Source organism: Pseudoliparis swirei, chromosome 22 (genome assembly GCF_029220125.1).
Source record: "Pseudoliparis swirei isolate HS2019 ecotype Mariana Trench chromosome 22, NWPU_hadal_v1, whole genome shotgun sequence".
In the NCBI taxonomy this organism is placed as follows: Eukaryota; Metazoa; Chordata; class Actinopteri; order Perciformes; family Liparidae; genus Pseudoliparis; species Pseudoliparis swirei.
The window spans coordinates 9,200,214-9,219,664 of record NC_079409.1 but is presented as its reverse complement, the minus strand read 5'-3'; the positions used below and the strand labels follow the sequence as shown (position 1 = coordinate 9,219,664).

The following is a 19,451-nucleotide window of genomic DNA, read 5'->3' as shown; positions in this document are numbered from 1 at the left end:
GAAGGAAGTTCTGTTTTTGAAAGCTATCACCAGCACGGCCCCTGGCTACCAGAGAAATACCCAAAGAAATAGCCTTTAGTTCTTCGCGTTGCCTCCAACTTCATCACTGTCACGACAAATGATGCCACTGGATGCAGGAAAAACATATTTTGTAACTGCGAACTTAAACATTTAAATAAACCGAGCACATATCCATAGTATCTATGTATGTGTTCACTTTTACGATCTCAGGTTACAAGTTTAAATTCTAAATGTGATTATAATGTTTTTGCAAAGATTCAAATACATTTTTTTCAAGATAAAAATCCAGGTGAACTGGATTTTATTTGCAGCGTTTTTTCTGAAAAATAATAACTTTTTACTTCCTCTGTCCTTGCCGTCTGTGCTCATGTGTGCCTGTGTGTGTCTTTTGAAGATCCGGGACCAGTTTTGGAGACAACAGTGGGTGAAGATGTGAACTCCAAGCTGCTTCTGAGTCTACAGAGTGGGACAGAGTACAGTGTTCAAGTGACGGCTACCTACCCCGCAGGACAAAGTGAACCTCTGCTGGTGAATGCCAAAACATGTGAGCATTCTCATCACACATGTATAAAGGTCACTCACACTTTGTTGTTAAGGTAGGTCTTAAATGGTAAACATTATATATGATTGCGGACTTAAACTTATCATGTAAGTAGTTTCTATGTACTTCATAGAAATCAGAAATCTTCAGTGACTTCCTTCCCTTTCCCCTGTTGACATTGTTCTGGCATGACTTGAAATAGATGAGGCTATCTCACTGAGACAAGTTTTCTGACATTAATAATAAAAAGTAGGTTTATGAAGGTGACATTCGAAATGCAATTTTAAATTGAGCCGTCATTGATAATAACCTGATTTACTTTTAGAAAGTCATATCAAATTTAACAACAGTCATTCCAGAATGAGCCCTAATGGGGACGTCAGCATCTCCTTAACTTCTCAGTCTAATATTGTCTCAAAGGACAATGTGACTGTCGGAAGGACGAGGAAGAAAAACTGCAGCAGAAGCAGCAAAAGAAGAAAAGGGAAAGCAACAACATGTATATTGACTGCATTATGATACCAGGCCCTATTATTCATACATAATTCCATTGAGACTTTTGCAAACAGACAGATAGATTGATATTTCCCAGTCAACACTCCTTTTTGCATCAATATTTGGTATCAGGAGGTAAGATCGAACGCAAGCTCTAAAGTTGATCAAATCTAGAACAAATAGACTGTCAGAGAGAGGTATTGACTATTAGTATAGAGTGAGAGTGTCTGTAGTGAAGATATATGTATATGCATGTATATACATATTCACTCTTTATACCTCCTCTTGCAGGCTCTCTATGTACATGTTCTACGTATGTTCTCCTGTGTTCTTCTGTGTGTGGGTTTCCAAAAACTGCTATATCATTCCTTACTTTCAAATCTACTGTTGTCTTTTGGGCTCACTGTCTGATTGGCCAGAAGGGACTCGTCAAATGAAGGACCCTCAAATTGGATGAAAGCAAACATACTCTAATTTGAATAGCTCGTGAATTCCTCCTGCACGTTACAGCACACATAAATGAGATTAAGATTTATTTCGGAAAAGCAATTTGCCTTAACTTTATTCTCAAAATGTTGAGAAATACAATTTAACAGCTACATGTTAAGGCATTCATCACTTCACATTTTGTCGTAATTTATGCTCCAGTGATGGGATATTATTAATCTGCTCTTTAATCATCCAACCGTAGGATGAGTGACAACTCCCTCACACCTTCCTTTGTCTAGACAGTTCTCACAATGAAATATGCTTTTATGAGAAGATGAAGATCCAACATGAGGCATTGACATGTAAATGTATCAGCCTTCCAAATATAAATGGAAATGTGGCACATGACGTGTGTGCCTTTATGTGCACATCACCAACGTTTTTGAGACTTTCTTGGCTCTTCACCAGCCTCATTTCTATCAAAAATAACATGTATGTCCAATAACATATGTATTTACAGATACTCTCCAAACACAAAGGTATAGTCCAATCCATATAGTTCATGAGATTATCTCACATAACACAGGGCATATTTTAATTAATTGCCCATATTGGTACTTTCCTGTGGAGGAACAGGGATTTATTAAGGGGGAAGCCGTGAGTCATTTCTCATCCTAATAAGGGAGATACATATTTCCCTTGGTACACTGCATTCATTGCATCCTTACCACGGGAGCCAGCCGGCATGTTTACACCAATAAATTACACATACTAGCATGTAGCATAAACAGGTCATTATTGGCACCTTGAGGACCATTGCTTGAAATGAAACTGTTTCACCAAAATAAAGCTATATGCAGTTTGTATTGTGCAGTCGAAATGTGGGAATACTACAGGGTGCTTGCTCAAGAAACTTTGTAGAACAAGCACACGAAGATAAAAGACTATGAAAGTAATACATGATGAGAAACAGGCAGACATAGAAAGAAGAAACAGTGTGGTGGAAACTACAAACAACATTGTTAGTCAGCGGCATATTGGGGGCAGAACATTTTTGGCCAGTGCACTCACGGCAATCAAGACAAAAGCAGAGCTTCATGATTGTTTTTTTTATTGCACTGCCAGCCTGACACAGTTTCACATCACTTAGTGTGTGTACACATGCAAACACACATGACATGATGACAAACGTCCGTATTCATGTGTTTGCATGTACATTTGTCCATGATAGTGTTTGCATGTTTGTATTTGAGCGTTGTTTGTATCCTCGCATATCGAGTGAAATTATGTGTTCTCTTGTGCATTATTCACGAGCATTTAAAATAAGGCACCTGCCATATGGTCCCAGTTTAAGATATCTCTTTACTGGCGCCAGTCAAGTTCATTTTCTCCCATCAGCACATTCTGATGACGAGAGAGAGACACAGAGAGAGGTTGTACTCTCTCACTACTGGTGTTGTGCAAGTTGCTGCATTATGCATCATTGGTTCTCCACAATGCAGTGAAACACCAAGTCTGTCTAATTGTGTTACTTTGTGATCTGTTCTAACATCTTCGCAGCTGAGTGTTGTAAATGTACATTTTTCAGAAGACCAAAAAGAAGATGTTCAAGTTTTACTTGTCTATTTTATGTCATGTGTTGCCGTAGAGAGAGAGGACCCAAATTCCGACATAACTGCCAAACCAATATTGAATTCTGAATTACAGCTAGACAGGTAACACAGACGGACAAACACGATCCAAATGGTACGAAGCCACACTGGGGAAAGATACAAACAGGGTTTACATACACAGGCAGGCGGAGGTGATTGGATAACGGGGAACAAGACACAGGTGGACACAATGAGGGCGGGGCCAGCAATCACACAGAAGGAAACAATCAGGACCAGGGCAGACAATCACAGGGAGACAGATGACACAAGGACTTCAAAATAAGACACAAAACAAGACAGAAACTCTGGGTCATTACATTTTATGCAGCACTAACCCTCTTCTAACAAGACCAATGATATGTTGTTTGTGGCTGCAGGAGTCAATGCATTCAAAGCGGTTTTAAGACATCTTATATACAAATTGTATGCCGGGTTGATGACTCCGAAAATGCGATCATCATGTTTTTATCATTCAGCATTACACGCTCCCAGTCCCAGCTGTGGAGACACTGGTACAGCTGTTTATTTATAAAGCATGTGTAGTTCTTTGTTTTTTAAAAACTTGTGGTTTTGTCTGTATTATGTTATATTTGAATGTGTTGTGCTATCTGGATCTCGAGTCTGTAATAAAAGTTTGATTGATTGATTGATTGATTAAGAAAAGAGAAAAAGGTTCTATTTGAAAAAATGTCTAAAGGTGTCACTTGTGTGAAACATCTGTTATAACATTTTACATGTATATAACTTTAATCTGTTTAAAAATATCACAACTTTACATGCTTAATTGCTTTGTCCATTTTTCTATCTCCCCGTCTCTCCATTGCCAGTGTTCCTCGGCGTCTCTGGCTTGTCGACCTACCAGGTACGTCCCTACAGCCTTTGCGTCCAGTGGCAGCCCCTTCTACATGCCACGTTGTACAGAGTCTCCATACAGTCCACGCTCAGTAAGTACATTTACCGGCAGTGTTTGGGTGTGGGGTTATCCGTGTGTGTGTGCGTGCGTGGGTGTGAGGGCCAGCCCTCACGCCTGTACTCAATGGTGGTGATGATTTAGTGTTTTCATTAGTTCAACTTTTTGTGTGAGAATGTGACACCAGAGAGGCAGCTCAATCCAAGCAGTAACTTCATTGACTTCCCTGTTATGAATTCCAATTAAGTGCTACTCGATCATCTTGCTGAAATAGGGGTTGAATCACACCTTTTAACTGCAGTTTTCTAAATATCTCCAGACAAAAGTGTAATTCAGACATAGCTTTTGGAAACAAGCAGTAATCCTGGAACACAAGCGCTGGCATAGCGGCGACTGCGGTTCACACCAACATGTCGTGGACACCTTCAGACATTGTTCAATGGTCAATGTTGTTTGAAACTAAACTTTTGCCAATAACGTGACTGGAATACAATTCAGTCAGTAAATCAGAAGTTTTATTCCAGCTGTGATGTTTGGTGAGGTTGCTGGATTGAACTCCAAATTCAGAATATGATTCCTTATTGATTTACAGTCTATCCTTGTGAAAGTGTCTCAAGACTCCGGTTGGGTGTGCGTGATGGTTACATGTGTGTTGCTTACATCACAGTCATCTGGATTTATATTGACACGTGCCTCTCAAGAAATATATTTGATATATTTCTGTCATTGGTGTAGATTTTAAAGCATATTCATAAATCTCTTTGGTTTACAGGAAGGAATAAAAAAATATATTTACACAATCTCTCCTCACAAATGTCAGGGGAGGAAACTTCTTTGAGAATTGCTTGTCATCGCGTCAGAAATAAAATGAATAAAGACAGAATATGACCTTTAGAAGCTGTTTAATGCTCAGCTCACTCAGTTAAATAAATGGGAAAACAATTTAGACGGAGAAAGAAAATATGGATGGAACCAAGGAAGGAGCTCTTAAAAGTAAAATACACATTCTAAATAATGTATGCCATATCTCTTCTGTACATTGTTATTGCTTCTATTGTTTGTTTTTACCATGGAAAGTGCCGTAAGTACCTATTAAAGCGCTATACAAATACAATTATTATTATTATTATCTAGCAAAATGTATTCTCAAGAAATCAATCGGCAAAAACAAACCTCGACCTTCACCCATTTAACCCTTGTGTTGCCTTAGGGTCATTTTGACCCGAATCAATATTACACCCTCCCCCCGCCTTTGGGTCATTTTGACCCGATTCAATGTTTCACCCTCCTGTTACCTTTATATTTACTAACATATTTTACCCTTTGGGTTCAATTTGACGCCAGCAATTAAAACCTCCAGAAAATTATTAGAATTAATATTGTTTTCCAAGTTTAAGTGTGAGGCACTTTATGTTTGTTTGTTGACTACCGAAAGAACACCGACATTAAACATTGAATGGGGTCAAATTAATCCTAAGGCGGGGGGAGGGTGTAATATTGATTTGGGTCAAAATGACCCTAAGGCAACACAAGGGTTAATCAAGTCTAAACTATAAAATCCTTAATAAAACCGTTCTACAATATGTCCTGTCGGCAAGAGAGTATTTTTCCTCTGGTCCATTCACAGTGAACAACTTCATCAACACGTTTTATTTGTATTTGTCATCAGAGGGCAGTTGTACAGCAGGGGTTGATATACAATATAACACTGCTGTCACTGTTAAAAAAGAAGAATAGAGATTTTTTTTTTCACCGTTTTTTTTTTTCCACCCATCTGAAGCAAATATCATTTAGATTCTTGATTCGCTGGGAAAGTTTTACTTGGTTTGTTCCTGCTCATTCTTCTTATTGTTAATCTGTCCGTGAACAAAATGCATGTGTTTATTTTGTAAATGTTGAATGTTAAAACTGATTCAGTGTCACGTACACAAATAACTCAATGCGTCTTCGGCTTTCCGTTGATATTCAAATTGTAATCAATGTTTCGTAGCTGAAGTTTTCACTATAGGTGGTCTGTGTGGAATATTGGCCTTCCTCATTCATTTCATTGAGATCACTGTGTTGGTGCAGATCATGTCACAGCCAGCTCTGAAAAAATGTCCCAGAAGATTTGCATCTATTGTTTCTGTTACACAATAAAATGTCCCGCAATGTGCATACAATGTAAGTTTGGAAGTTGTACAAACTGCGGTTAAAACAACCACCTGGGAGTGATTTCTAGGTAGAAAGAAGAAAGTCTAAGAAAGACTAGTTAGACTAGACACATTTTAGAATTTGACAAGATCAATACCCCTCGCATGAGAGCTATTGATCTCGTGCGAACACAAAGTATGAAGCTAGAGCTAAGAGGTGATCTTACTCCAGGATGTTACCTGCAGCCAGCTGTGAAATAGTTATATTATGTAACTCTCTATTAAACTAGCTAAATGGTCAATTAGTCAAATTTAGTGTCCTTTTTGACAGACCCAGCTTTTTCCATCTACTTGTTTTAATCTTTACACTAAGCTAAGCTAATTGTCTTCTGGCTATAGCTTCTAAGTTTACGGGTATCAATCCTCTAATCTAGCCTTCATAAAAAATTTAAATAAACAGATTTCACAAACATCTAACGATACATTTGAAATAATCTCTCTTGTGCCTTAGCCGTAGAGCTGTAGCTAAGTAAAAACTTAACGTCGTCACTCAGAATATCAGTTGAGCGTTTTGAAAATAAAATTGGTCACTTTACAACAAGTTTGAAGACAAATGACACAAACTGTCTCTGCGTAATGTGGATTTGTGCGATATGTTCTTATTGTTGTTATTTATTATATTCTATGTAATTTTACTTATTTGTACTGTTTTTAATTTGTTTTATTTTTATTGTATAGCTTTTAGGATGTTTTAAATATGTTATGTAAAGTATCTTTGGGTACCCTGAAAAGGCGTGATATAAATTGAATACATTATTATTATTATGATTTTGAATAAAACTATTTTATTTGAAGGAAACATGCACAATGGTGATGTTTGTCCACATTGTTTTGCCTTTTACAGAAAAAAGACAGAGCGAAGGAGAAATACTTCTCTCTTCCAACTTCCTTCCCTCCCTTTTTTATATTTATCTCTCCCTCCCTCCCTTTTTTATATTTATCTCTCCCTCCCTCCCTCCCTCCCTTCTGCCTGAGCAGCGACTGGATAATTCAGCTGGAGTTTAGAGATTTAGTTTAATCTACACAGACCAGATGCTTAAACACCTTCTCTGATGGAAAAGGGCACTCTCTGTGTGACAGCTGTTTCCCTTTATCAAGCTGTATTATCTATGGCTTGGTACCTCTGTGGAGGAGGAGCACATGTGTCGCTCCTCAAGATGAGAGACACATTAGGAAATAGAATTAGAATAATTAAACTGACAAATGGCAGCTATTAGTGTATGTGCCCTCCCAGTTGGTCCCGTTTTGGCTGCCAATAGAAATTCTCATTTATTTGTTTGTCTGTGATGCTGTCCATCTCTGCCTTTTCAAAACAAACTCTTAAGAAGTGTTTACTGTCTGCAATTCAAAATAAACTGACAAAAGGAAAGCAATCAATGAATGTAAATCTTTTAATTGTTCATGGGATATAATAAGGTTTTCCGACAAGCAATTTTAATTACAGAATGAACACGTTTTTAAATGTTTCTTGTTAACCTTTTTTTTGGTGCATAACTGTCAGATATCGGATATGTTCAAAGTATAAAGTTTTGGAATCGATGAAGTTAACAAACATGAACAAAGATGTTTACATCAACTTTAAAATTCCAGCTGACCCTACTTTTTTAGCAGTTAACCTTTAATGTAAACTACCTGTCTTCTCCAATAAAGCTGCTTAGTATCCAACCCTGAAAGAAAGTGGTACGAAGCAGCTCTCAATGGAACATTATGCAGAAAGTGGATGCAAAATAGGAGATGTGCTCTGTAAATACAGTCAATGTGAAACAGGAGCTTTAGAGGCATTTGAGCTTGTTTGGATTTTATGACTGAACTTGATTTATTGAAAGTTTTTTTTGTTCTTTGCTTGCAGATGGTCAGAGACAAGAAGTGAGCCTGGGAGGTGGTGCTTCCCGACAGTGCTTCTATGACCTCACTCCCAGCAGCCAATACCAGATCAGTGTTCATACCCAGATGCAGGAAATGGAAGGACATTCTGTTTCCATCACTGACATGACGCGTATGTTACATGTTTTATATATTGTATATACTGGCCACGCTTAATGTTCTCATAGCTGCCTTTGCACAAAAGGACAAAAAAGCAAGTGGAATATCTTTGAGTTTTGACATATCAACATTTTTGATCGTGTTTGAAACCCAATCAGAAATTATTCCAAACATTTGAAGGACACAATATTATTATAGGTTTTATATTACGTGTTTTTTATTAATTAGTAATTACTAATGCATAAGTACGTAATAATGTAGTTTATTTTATAACAATATAGTGTATTTTATTAGAATATCACATATGTCTGCTGAGTAACCATAGTATGTTGTTGGGTAAGTAGCAGACACATATAAAATCTAAGGAAGTACCAAAAATTACTCAAGAGCAATATTTAAAACTGCCCACAGTTACATTTCTAAGATGATTGAATTGAAACAATGAATTAACTAATTATCATTTGTATCACCAACACGTTTCCAGTTGAAGCTGAAGAAACATTTGTTGAATTATTTCTATCTACTTTCATGAAGTATGTGCCCCTTCTTTGGGCAGTCACAGGTGTTTCCAAGACGATTTACTTGTTGTACCCTGGTGTGACAGAACTCACTGCTTCCTTCAAAGTAATTGGCTTTGCACTGTGACATACGTTAACCTGGAGGCTGTTTTGACTCTAAGAAAAGACATAAAGGACAGAGACTCGACTGATGAATACAGTACTCTCACTGTCCCCGATTTATATGGGATTGGAAAAAGAGCTTTATAGAAGGAAAGTAGAATGATAAAGTCTGATTGCTGTCTCTTTCCAACACTGCAGCTGGATTGCTTATCTACACACATAGATTCCAAATACAAATTGCACTTCAAATCTTTTCTGTGTAAAGGTCCAAAAGTCAGTCGAGGAGGAAGGAAGAGGATTAGGAAACTTTTAGTTTGATAGAAACCGGCTCCTGCTGTCCCATTGTGCTACCTGATTGAAGTGTGTTTGTGTGTGTGGGTGTGTGTTCAGAATATAAACCTGATGATGGTGCCACTTTTTACTGCCATCATGATCAATGGCCTTGTCTTGTTTCCCCCTGTGTGTGCGTTTGTGTGTCTGTTTGTGTGTGTCCAGTGCCAGCACCCACTCTCGCTCCGACTGAACTCCCCACCACAGAGCCCCCTCCCACCATCCCACCTGCTAAAGAAGGTGAGCAGGAAGCCCATCAAAATGCACACACTCGTAATATTCTTCCAGTGTTGTACAGCAGTGCTCACGTTGCTTTTCATGGTAACTGTGGTGACTTCACACAATAGTTTATCAGCTCTTATTTTATGTTAGTTTAGATGATACAAACTTGTGAACTATCACACAGCTGTCATACTGTACATATGTGTCATCGACAGACATTCTGCACAATTTGTAGCAACAGATACATGCAATATGTGTAATGTTTTATAAGGTGGTAATAACAACTTCTTTCCAAAATGTGTATTTCATAACTATGATTAATATAAGCACTTTCTATCTGATGTGATTAAGGGTTATGTAATTACTGTTGGGTGCAAAAAAAATCTTATTGAGATATTGCCATGTAGGACTGTTTAACCAAGTATATGGAGCAGTTGTTTTGTTTGGCATGGTTTTGAAAAAGGAAACAACAAAGGTTTATAACAGTATTATACCACTCTGTACTGATTACACAGCTGTGAACTGTGTTTAGTTTCAAAACATGAATAGTGACCTGGAAGTAACTTTGGGTGCTCGATCTAAATCAGGGAGGTAAAGTCTAATGAAAGCAACAAAGAAAAGTAGAAAGAAAATACTTGAATGTCTCTCACAAAATGTCTATTAGACTTTAACTCCTTTCCACAAGAACTTTATTGTGACAAACCATAGAGCGGCCACTGTGGTCTGCAGCTCATGCCAAAATAAAGTAATACTAATCTTGGTTTATTATCTTAACACCTCAGTCTCAGCTAAGCTAACCTGATCGCTCCCAGCTAGGTTCCGTTTGTCCCTAAACACCCAAGAAGTCAGTCCATCTAGTGATCACAACTAGGGCACACTGGCTCCGACATACAATGTGGTCAAAACCTAAATTGTGCAAAACACACATGTGCCACTAATGTGAACATGCAAAGCGACTTGCTCGCCGGCAATGTCAAGTCAAAATGCCTCATCCAAATAAAACCTATCTCTCATTTCCAATGGCTGGTCTGTTATTTAGGACCGCACAAGTCAATTCAAGTCAGTTCATTTTGTAGAACCCATCATCACAAATTACAAATTTGCCTCAGAGGGCTTTACAATCTGTACACATACAACATCCCTGTCCCACGACCTCACATCGGATGGCAGAGGAAAGAGAACGCAAAGGTGGAAGAGAGACAGGCAGTCAGAACAGCAAGAGGAAGAGGAAGAGGAAGAAACAAAGTGATGGGCAGCCAAGGTGAGAAGAACAGGCAGAGATCAGCAGGCAGAACGCAGAGCGGCGAGACAGAACCAGGGACAAATGGGGGGCAGAGTCCCCACGGTGGCAAGCGGTGATAATTAGTGAGAACAAGATGCTCTATAAAAGCAGAGGTGGAGAGAAATAATGGTGATGAACATTGAGACAAAAGAGAAAGTTTCGGTGTAAGCACATCTTCTATCAGAATCAGCCACATCAAACCGTGTTATCAAAACTCTCCAGCTGACCTTTAACTTGACATTTATGACAAGCATGCAAGCTTTGCTTATGAATCTTTAAAATCATATACGATAACAGCATTTGTCTCTGGAAAGCAGACCGTTGCATGATTTCGTGCAGCCTCGTCTCTCTTATTTTGTTGCATTTATAATTAAAGACGCTTTTTCTAAAAAGCAGCGTCGACACAGCTGGCTTTTATTGAGGCTGACATGGTCATAAACACAGTTTTGCATTGAGCAAAAAAAGTTCTTAAAACCACTAAACAACTGACAACAAGATAAGGCTACTGGTAATCATTTGGAAACCTGCGATGAATAAGTCGAGTCACCGCTGGACCAGGAATATTAATGAGCAGCTGACAGACGGAGAAACAAACACATTGTATATAGCACAATTGTGTCGTGTTAAACTCTAAATGTTAGAGCTTGTGCTTCAGTTGTAAGCTTACAAACTCTATAGCGTGCAAATTAATATGAGGACCCAGCCTTTGCATATTTAGTCCTTTGCAGCAGCTGTATATTTGCAATGATTCAGACTATACATATTTACTCAGTCTGAATATATTAGGAAGCCAGTTAACATTCAAGTTACACTTTCTCCTCTGCAGACCTTCATTCTTTACGGAATTACTTTTTTAAATGCAGACAAAATACGTGCTGACTCAATCTATACACCTCTCCTGAGTCCTGTCCGTCTGCGTTTCCGTCTGTCCGTCTAGTGTGTAAGGAGGCCAAGGCGGACCTGGCATTCCTGGTGGATGGTTCTTGGTCCATCGGAGACGACAACTTCATGAAGATCACACGTTTCCTCTACAGCACCATGGGGTCACTGGATCTGATTGGACCAGACGGTACCCAGGTCAGTCACATAGCTACGCTGAGATCATTTATTACCTCACGGAGAATCTCAGAGGAAGAACGCAAGAGTAAAATAGTGATGAACAAATTGTACCCGTTGGCTTGTAATGTGCCCCCCTTTCTATATTTGCTCATTACAGAATATTTTCTGAATTAAAATGGTTAGAGATCAATCTTGACCATCTGGGTCTGAACAATGTTGCTTTAAATCATTTCTTTCCAGTACCGCCAGTGGTTCTTGCGTCTCGTCTAAATGTCTGTGTCTCGTGAAAATGACTGTATTGCCAGTTCATTCAGTATCATAAGTTATCCAACAGAAATGTGCTTTTAATTTCTGTCCACTCTTTCTGATTCATTCGTTTTGTAATGGCACTTCCATTCTAAAAAAGTCACGCTCACAGGAAATTGAATTCAAAATAGATGCTGGGAATCTCGCCAAAAGTAACCACACGTAAAACCATAAATATTTTGAGAAAAAAAAGAAAAATATATGTCACAGTGTAATCTGTGGGTTTGGAACCCATTCACAGAAGAAATATATATATATATATATATAGATGTGTTCATTGTAACTGCCATGAATGTTATTTATGTCATTTGTAGTAAGTTTGGTTGAATATATTATTTGTACAACTCATTTATCGAATGTTGGTTTGTTTTTGTTTTGTATTTGGTGGGAACTGTTTGCGTGTCCTGTGTTGCGCTGGGACGCATTTGATTGCAACAATCGCAGGTGAACATGTGGTTGAAGCTAGAAGTGCAAGTAAGTGAAGCAAGTAAGAGAAGCTAGAAGTGCAAGTAAGTGAAGCTAGGAAGAGTAAGTAAGTGAAGCAAGTAAGAGAAGCTAGGAAGTGCAAGTAAGTGAAGCTAGGAAGTGCAAGTAAGAGAAGAATACATGTCTAAAGTGGACCCATTTCCTCGTGGTTTATGTGCAGCCAGTGAGGTACGTTTATGTTTTATGTTAATGCTTTCGTCGCATATATTTGTCAACTGTATTTTATGTAATGTCAACGTCAACCTTGTTAAATGTATTTTGTACAGTTCGACGGTGGATTGAAGGTGGATGGTGAAGTGCGCCCGCATCCAATAAACATCTGTCAGTAATGAAAAAGAACAACGGTGGCGTCTAGTTCCTGGAGGGAGTGATAAAGCCCGTACATTAACAGAAAAAGGGAAAGAATTGCAGAAAGAAAAAACAAAAGAGCTTCTACTTCACTTTGACAATATTTACGAGCGCTGGAAGGCCTTAACTAAGTTGGCTAAAAAATCTGTTGTCAAACAAAATCCTAGCAACATCCTACAAGATCACATCAGCACTATTGAAAGAGAATCATCTGAACTGAATATTGTTTATGAAGATTATCGAAGGATCGACAGCCCAGCTCATGAGATGCGCCGGAAGCTGGATAAATGTATATCAGTCACAAAGATTGTTGTACACAATGCACAGTCTCAAATTCAAGGAACAAAGGAGGAACTGATTTGGCCTGATGCAAGCTCTGTATTCGCATCTACAATGTCCAGTGTTTCATCTCCGGACTCAAAGTGTTCTAAGGCTACTTCCATTCGCTCTAACGTTTCCTCCGTTAAAAGACAAGAAGCCGCTGCGGAGTATGCAGCTACCAGAGCTGTATTGAAGATTATGGCCGAGCAAGACTGCCAGCAAGAGAAACTGCAAAGACTTGAAGTTGAGGACAAGCAGATAGTTGCAGACCAAGAAGCAGCTGCATTATCTCGCCGTCTTCAAGGCGAAAGAGAAGAGACTGAACGTAGGATAGAAAAGGAGACAAAAGAAGCTTCTCTCTTAAAGAAACAGCAGGAAGAGAATGCTGCAAGAAAAGGTTCTGTAGAAGAGTTGAAAAGAGAGCTTGGACGTTTAGAGGAGCAAAAAAGACTGGATGCAGCCAGAGCAAGGCTTCAAGTCTACGATGAAAATGAGTTTTACCCAGACCAAAGGCTGAGTCCACATAAGTATGAGCTGCCTAGGTTCGAGCAAGCAATTGACCAGGTGAATCCTGTGTATCAGGACCCACAACCACTAAGAAGAGATGTGGCTCCAAGAAGTGTGCTTCAAAACGACACAGGAGAGCTTGTTAAAGTCCTGGCTGAGGCCATATCAGCAAATAGGCTTCCCATTCCAGAGCCTACAATCTTCAGTGGGGATCCACTCAAGTTTAATCATTGGAAGTCTTCATTTCAGACCCTAATTGAGAGAAAAAATATTCCAACTGCAGAGAAAATCTTCTTCCTTCAGAAATATGTGGGAGGAGCAGCTAAAGAAGCAGTAGAAGGTTATTTCCTGATTGATTCAGAAGATTCATATCACGCAGCATGGAACGTGCTCAAGGAACGTTACGGCGAGCCTTTTGTGATTGCCAAGGCCTTCCGAGACAAACTACATGCATGGCCAAAATTAGCTCCGAAGGAAAGTGACGACTTAAGAAGATTTGTGGACTTTCTACGTAGTTGTGATTTCGCTATTGCTCACAATGAGAGTTTAAAAGTTCTTAATGATGCTATTGAGAACCAAAAACTAACTGCCAAACTACCCGACTGGTTAAGTACCAGATGGAACCGAAGGGCCACACAATACCAACTGGAACACAGAAGGTTCCCAAGCTTTAATTATTTTGTGACGTTCCTGTCAATGGAAGCTAGTATTGCGTGCAACCCTATAACATCTTACAACGCATTACGACAAAGCGAACCTGATAAAGCAAAGATCAAGAATCAAACCCCTTTGTCTTACAAGAACCAAACTGTAGGTGCCAAGATCTTCACAACCAACACCAGTGAAAGAAACATAGTCACATGCGTGTTATGTAAGAAATTAGGACACAGTCTACACAAGTGCCACAGATTCAATGAAAGGACTGTTGCTGACAGAGTCAAGTTCATTCAGAGTGAGAGACTGTGCTTCGGATGTTTAAAGCCTGGACATCAATCCAAGAGCTGCAGTAGCCGGATGATCTGCGACACCTGTTCAAAAAGTCATCCCACATGCCTACACGAAGATCGCTCAAAACAAGAACAAGAACCAAAGAGAGAGCTATCTAAATACACAAGTTATGGCAAGGAAAGAAAGCTACAGCCAACACAACTGCAAGACGTTGTCAAGGAAACCACATCAAACAGAGTTGTGCAAGATGGTAATACTCCACAGACATCAGCGATTGTACCTGTCTATGTGTCAACGCAAGATGATCCAAGTAAAGAAGTTCTTGTCTACGCTCTGCTAGATTCACAAAGTGATTCTTCCTTCATTCTCGAAGAAGTGGCAAACGTTCTAGATACGAACACAGAACAAGTGAAGCTGAAACTATCTACCATGTCGTCAAAATGTACAATTGTACTCTGTAAAAGACTCAAAGACCTACAAATAAGAGGGATATTTTCCTCCAAGAAGATCACAGTGCCAACAATGTACACTCGTGAATTTATCCCTGCTAATCGGACACACATTCCAACTTCAGAGACCGCTAAAGCATGGCCTCATTTGGAGCATCTTGCAGAACACATTGCGCCGCAAATGGAGTGTGAAATTGGTCTGCTCATCGGATACAATTGCCCACAAGCCCTAATGCCTAAAGAAGTCGTATGTGGGGAAGAAAACCAACCCTTTGCTCAGAAAACCGATCTAGGTTGGAGTATCGTAAGTTATGGTGACCCGCAAGAGCACTACAGTGACGCAATTGGAGTAAGTCACCGCATCATTGTAAGGAAAGTGACACCTGAACCCAAATCAACAATCAAGCTCAAAAGTGAGGTTCACTTTGTTTGCAAGACTCAGATCAAGGAAATGATCAGTCCAGAGGATGTAATTAAGGTGCTAGAATCTGACTTTAGTGAAAGAGTTGAAGAAGATGCAACAGTCTCTCAGGAAGATCTTCACTTCTTGACTAAACTGAGAGATGAAATCAAACAAAAACAAGATGGACATTATGAAATGCCCTTACCTTTCAAAAAGGACAAACCAAATCTACCGAATAATAAGTCATGTGCTATTCAGCGTCTAAAAGGTTTGGAACGAAAGCTCAAGAGAGACCAGAAATACTGCTCAGACTACATGCACTTCATGAAAGATATCATTGCTCGTGGTGATGCAGAGAAGGTTCCCGAAGAAGAACTCAACAATCAACCAGCCTGGTATATTCCCCATCATGGAGTATACCACCCTCACAAGCCTGGGAAGATACGAGTGGTCTTTGATTGCTCAGCAAGATTCCAAGACACGTCATTGAATGACCACCTTCTTACTGGACCTGAGCTCACAAACACCCTGGTGGGAGTTCTCTGTAGGTTTCGCAAGGGCCCGATCGCTATTATGTGTGATGTTGAGCGGATGTTCCATCAGTTTCATGTAAGGCCGGAAGACCAAGATTACCTGAGGTTCCTATGGTGGGAGAATGGTGACCTGGCATCTCCGCCATCAACTTTCCGGATGAAAGTCCATCTGTTTGGGGCAGCCTCCTCACCCGGCTGTGCCAATTTTGGTCTTAAACATCTAGCAATTGAAGGTCAAGATCAATTCAACCAAAATGCTGTCAAATTCATTCAAAGGAATTTTTATGTTGACGATGGACTAGTGAGTGTAACGTCTGATGCTGAGGCAATTCAACTCATCAAGGAAGCAAGAGGTCTTTGCAGCAAAGGCAAGCTAAGACTACACAAGTTCATCTCCAACAGCAAGAATGTATTGAATTCAATACCAAAGGAAGAGTGTGCTGAAAGTGTCAAAGACCTTGATATGGCTTTGGGAGAGCCACTCATGGAAAGAGCTCTCGGTGTCCAATGGTGCGTGTCATCTGATGACTTTCAGTTCAGAGTTACAGTTAAGGAACACCCATTGACCAGAAAAAGGAGTATCTCCTTAATCTTCAGCAAAGACCAATATGGCCAAAGGATAAGAGCGAAGGTTGGCGAAGGTTAACGACATCGTCATCCTACAAGAAGAAGGCTCTCCACGAAATCAATGGAAATTAGCAAGAGTAGCGCAGGTGTACCCTAGCACTGATGGAAGAGTCAGAAAGGTAAAACTGTTAATTCGTGACTCAACCTTAAATAGCCAGGGAAAACGCACCACTAAGCCAGTCTATCTTGACAGGCCCGTACACAAGACAGTTTTACTGCTGGAAGCAGAATAAATGTCATGGTTATTTTTGTGAAGTGAAATCTCAAAGAATGTGATTTGGTGGGAGTGTAACTGCCATGAATGTTATTTATGTCATTTGTAGTAAGTTTGGTTGAATATATTATTTGTACAACTCGTTTATCGAATGTTGGTTTGTTTTTGTTTTGTATTTGGTGGGAACTGTTTGCGTGTCCTGTGTTGCGCTGGGACGCATTTGATTGCAACAATCGCAGGTGAACATGTGGTTGAAGCTAGAAGTGCAAGTAAGTGAAGCAAGTAAGAGAAGCTAGAAGTGCAAGTAAGTGAAGCTAGGAAGAGTAAGTAAGTGAAGCAAGTAAGAGAAGCTAGGAAGTGCAAGTAAGAGAAGAATACATGTCTAAAGTGGACCCATTCCCTCGTGGTTTATGTGCAGCCAGTGAGGTACGTTTATGTTTTATGTTAATGCTTTCGTCGCATATATTTGTCAACTGTATTTTATGTAATGTCAACGTCAACCTTGTTAAATGTATTTTGTACAGTTCGACGGTGGATTGAAGGTGGATGGTGAAGTGCGCCCGCATCCAATAAACATCTGTCAGTAATGAAAAAGAACAACGGTGGCGTCTAGTTCCTGGAGGGAGTGATATTCATATTAGAATGTATTTTATCTCTTACTCATATTTCATATTCTGCAACACATTTAACTAAGAGAAGAATAGAAAGGGAGAACAATAATGGAGACAGTATGCTATATGTCCCATAATAAAAAGGACGGAGAGGGATTTAACGTCATGGATGACTCTCTCAAGATCTGCAGCTTTTTTGTGGAAGCTGTGAGCTCGTCCACCTTCTTTGTTGACAGAAAAATAAATTGTGAATTTAACAGAAAATTACGAAGTAGTTGATGCAATCCTAACCAACCTTAGTTTGACCTTTTGACCTCGGTGGACTTGGCCCATTTATTGTTTGAGGAAGGCTGCAGCCGTTAGCATGGATTGATTCAGGAAGGGATGCTTTAGAGAAGAATTTGACCAATTTTATTTTTGCTGTACTTGACAAATCAGCTTGACCACAGCCCTGTTTTTTTGGAAAAGTTTAGAGAAGTGAGGAGGAACTTTCAACACCCAGTGAGCCAATGTTTACTTTCTGGAAAGGCTTCCTTTCTAGTTCACTCATTTGCTGCCATTGCGCTTTGTGTCAGGACTTTTCTTGGAGGAGTGGCGGTTGTAATAAATTAAGTCCGGATGCATTAAGCTTGAATAAAGTTGAGATGGTTCAAGGCAGCATTGACTCATAACTATCAACTTGATTCTTAGAATAACATCCAACATCAGCAATGCTTTGAATCTCCAGTAAATAACACCATCTTCATTGCCTCCAGTGTTTCTCACGTGTCAGGGTCATATGACCAGTCTCCAACTTGAGGCAGTAGCTCTCTATTGTCATTGTGAACTAATTTCTTCCTGCTTCTTGCCTGCGTGGCTCCCCGACTCTTGTCGGCAGAGCTCAGCTGTTTCATTTGTCACACTGTGGAGGTGCTTGCTTGCTAAACCCTTTTCTTTCATTTGTGTAATGTCTGCTGTTATGCAGTTTGCTACCCTTTGTGTGCCCCATCACCCTCTGGCAGAAGGCTACCAAGAGCAAAATGTTGGCTGTAATAAGAGAGAGTTGGCTGTACAATAAAGAGAGAGTTGGCTGGTGAAAGTAGTCCAGCCTGAGCCAACAACAGCACCATTAGCAGTCTGGAAGTAGTGACAATGATTTGTTCATCCCTCTTAGAGTGATAATATATAGTATATAAAATATATATAGTGATAGTATAATAACAGTTTCCTTCAGCGAACAAAAGCAGCATCTGTTTGATACGGCTGCTGCTGTTGAGCAAAGATGTAGAAATGTTACGTGATAATGAGGTACAAATAGGTTTTTAAACTTGTGCAGACAAACATGTTTATTTCTGCTGTAAAGTTGGCCATTTTAACATGGGGGTCTTTGAGGATTGACTCGCAATCGGAGCCAGCTTCAAGTGGCCATTTGCCAAACTGCAGTTTTCGACACTTCCTTGTTGGTTCGGTTCTTAGCGCTGGAGGTGGATGCTTGAGTTGAACTTATTTCCCGTATCTTTCTGTCTTTCTGTCTTCCTCGCTGCAGGTGGCCATCGCTCAGTTTAGCGACGATGCTCGGACAGAATTCCAGCTGAGTTCCCATGGCAACAAGGAAGCGCTGTTGGAAGCTATCCAGAAGATCAGATACAAGGGAGGAAACACAAAGACAGGTCAGAGCGGTGTGGTATGTAATCGTAGTTCATGCCATAGAACAAAACTGGCGAATTCAGAAATGTACCCAAAGCTGTTCACAAACCAATCTCTCAAGTGCCATTAGTAGCTGTTTGCCCGTTTGTCGTGGAGTTGTAGATGTTAAAATGTTACATTTTTCAGAGCCCTTCAAAGACCCATCATTCCATGTTGGCTTGAGATTGAAAGGTCATTCTTAGCTTTGGAAGCTGAAGTTGACAAAACAATCTCACCACAAAGTCCAATCGTAGCTCATCTGCAGTGTTCGTTCGTTTATACACAATCTTATGACAA

The 19,451-nt window shown here is 39.7% G+C and overlaps 3 protein-coding genes across 7 annotated transcripts in view; all 3 read left to right on the top strand.

Moving 5' to 3' along the window:
• Nucleotides 1-1,130, top strand: part of LOC130212945 (Wilms tumor protein 1-interacting protein) — a 110,618-nt gene extending 109,488 nt beyond the window's left edge. Inside the window, exon 9 of the transcript XR_008835428.1 lies at nt 1,118-1,130. The gene's annotated coding sequence lies outside the window, so the exon portion shown is untranslated. The remainder of the gene's footprint in view (nt 1-1,117) is intronic.
• Nucleotides 1-19,451, top strand: part of col14a1a (collagen, type XIV, alpha 1a) — an 87,418-nt gene that overhangs the window by 15,727 nt on the left and 52,240 nt on the right. For all 5 annotated transcript variants that reach the window (XM_056444270.1, XM_056444271.1, XM_056444267.1 and 2 more), the window contains 6 exons: nt 416-565; nt 3,966-4,082; nt 8,090-8,236; nt 9,339-9,413; nt 11,615-11,754; nt 19,015-19,138. In XM_056444270.1, the coding sequence (XP_056300245.1) occupies nt 416-565; nt 3,966-4,082; nt 8,090-8,236; nt 9,339-9,413; nt 11,615-11,754; nt 19,015-19,138 (753 nt within the window). The remainder of the gene's footprint in view (nt 1-415; nt 566-3,965; nt 4,083-8,089; nt 8,237-9,338; nt 9,414-11,614; nt 11,755-19,014; nt 19,139-19,451) is intronic.
• LOC130212944 (uncharacterized) lies at nt 12,933-17,426 on the top strand. Its single transcript, XM_056444272.1, has 2 exons — nt 12,933-17,304; nt 17,403-17,426. The coding sequence occupies exon 1, from the start codon at nt 13,144-13,146 to the stop codon at nt 16,681-16,683; it is 3,540 nt and encodes a 1,179-aa protein (XP_056300247.1). The 5' UTR covers nt 12,933-13,143; the 3' UTR covers nt 16,684-17,304; nt 17,403-17,426.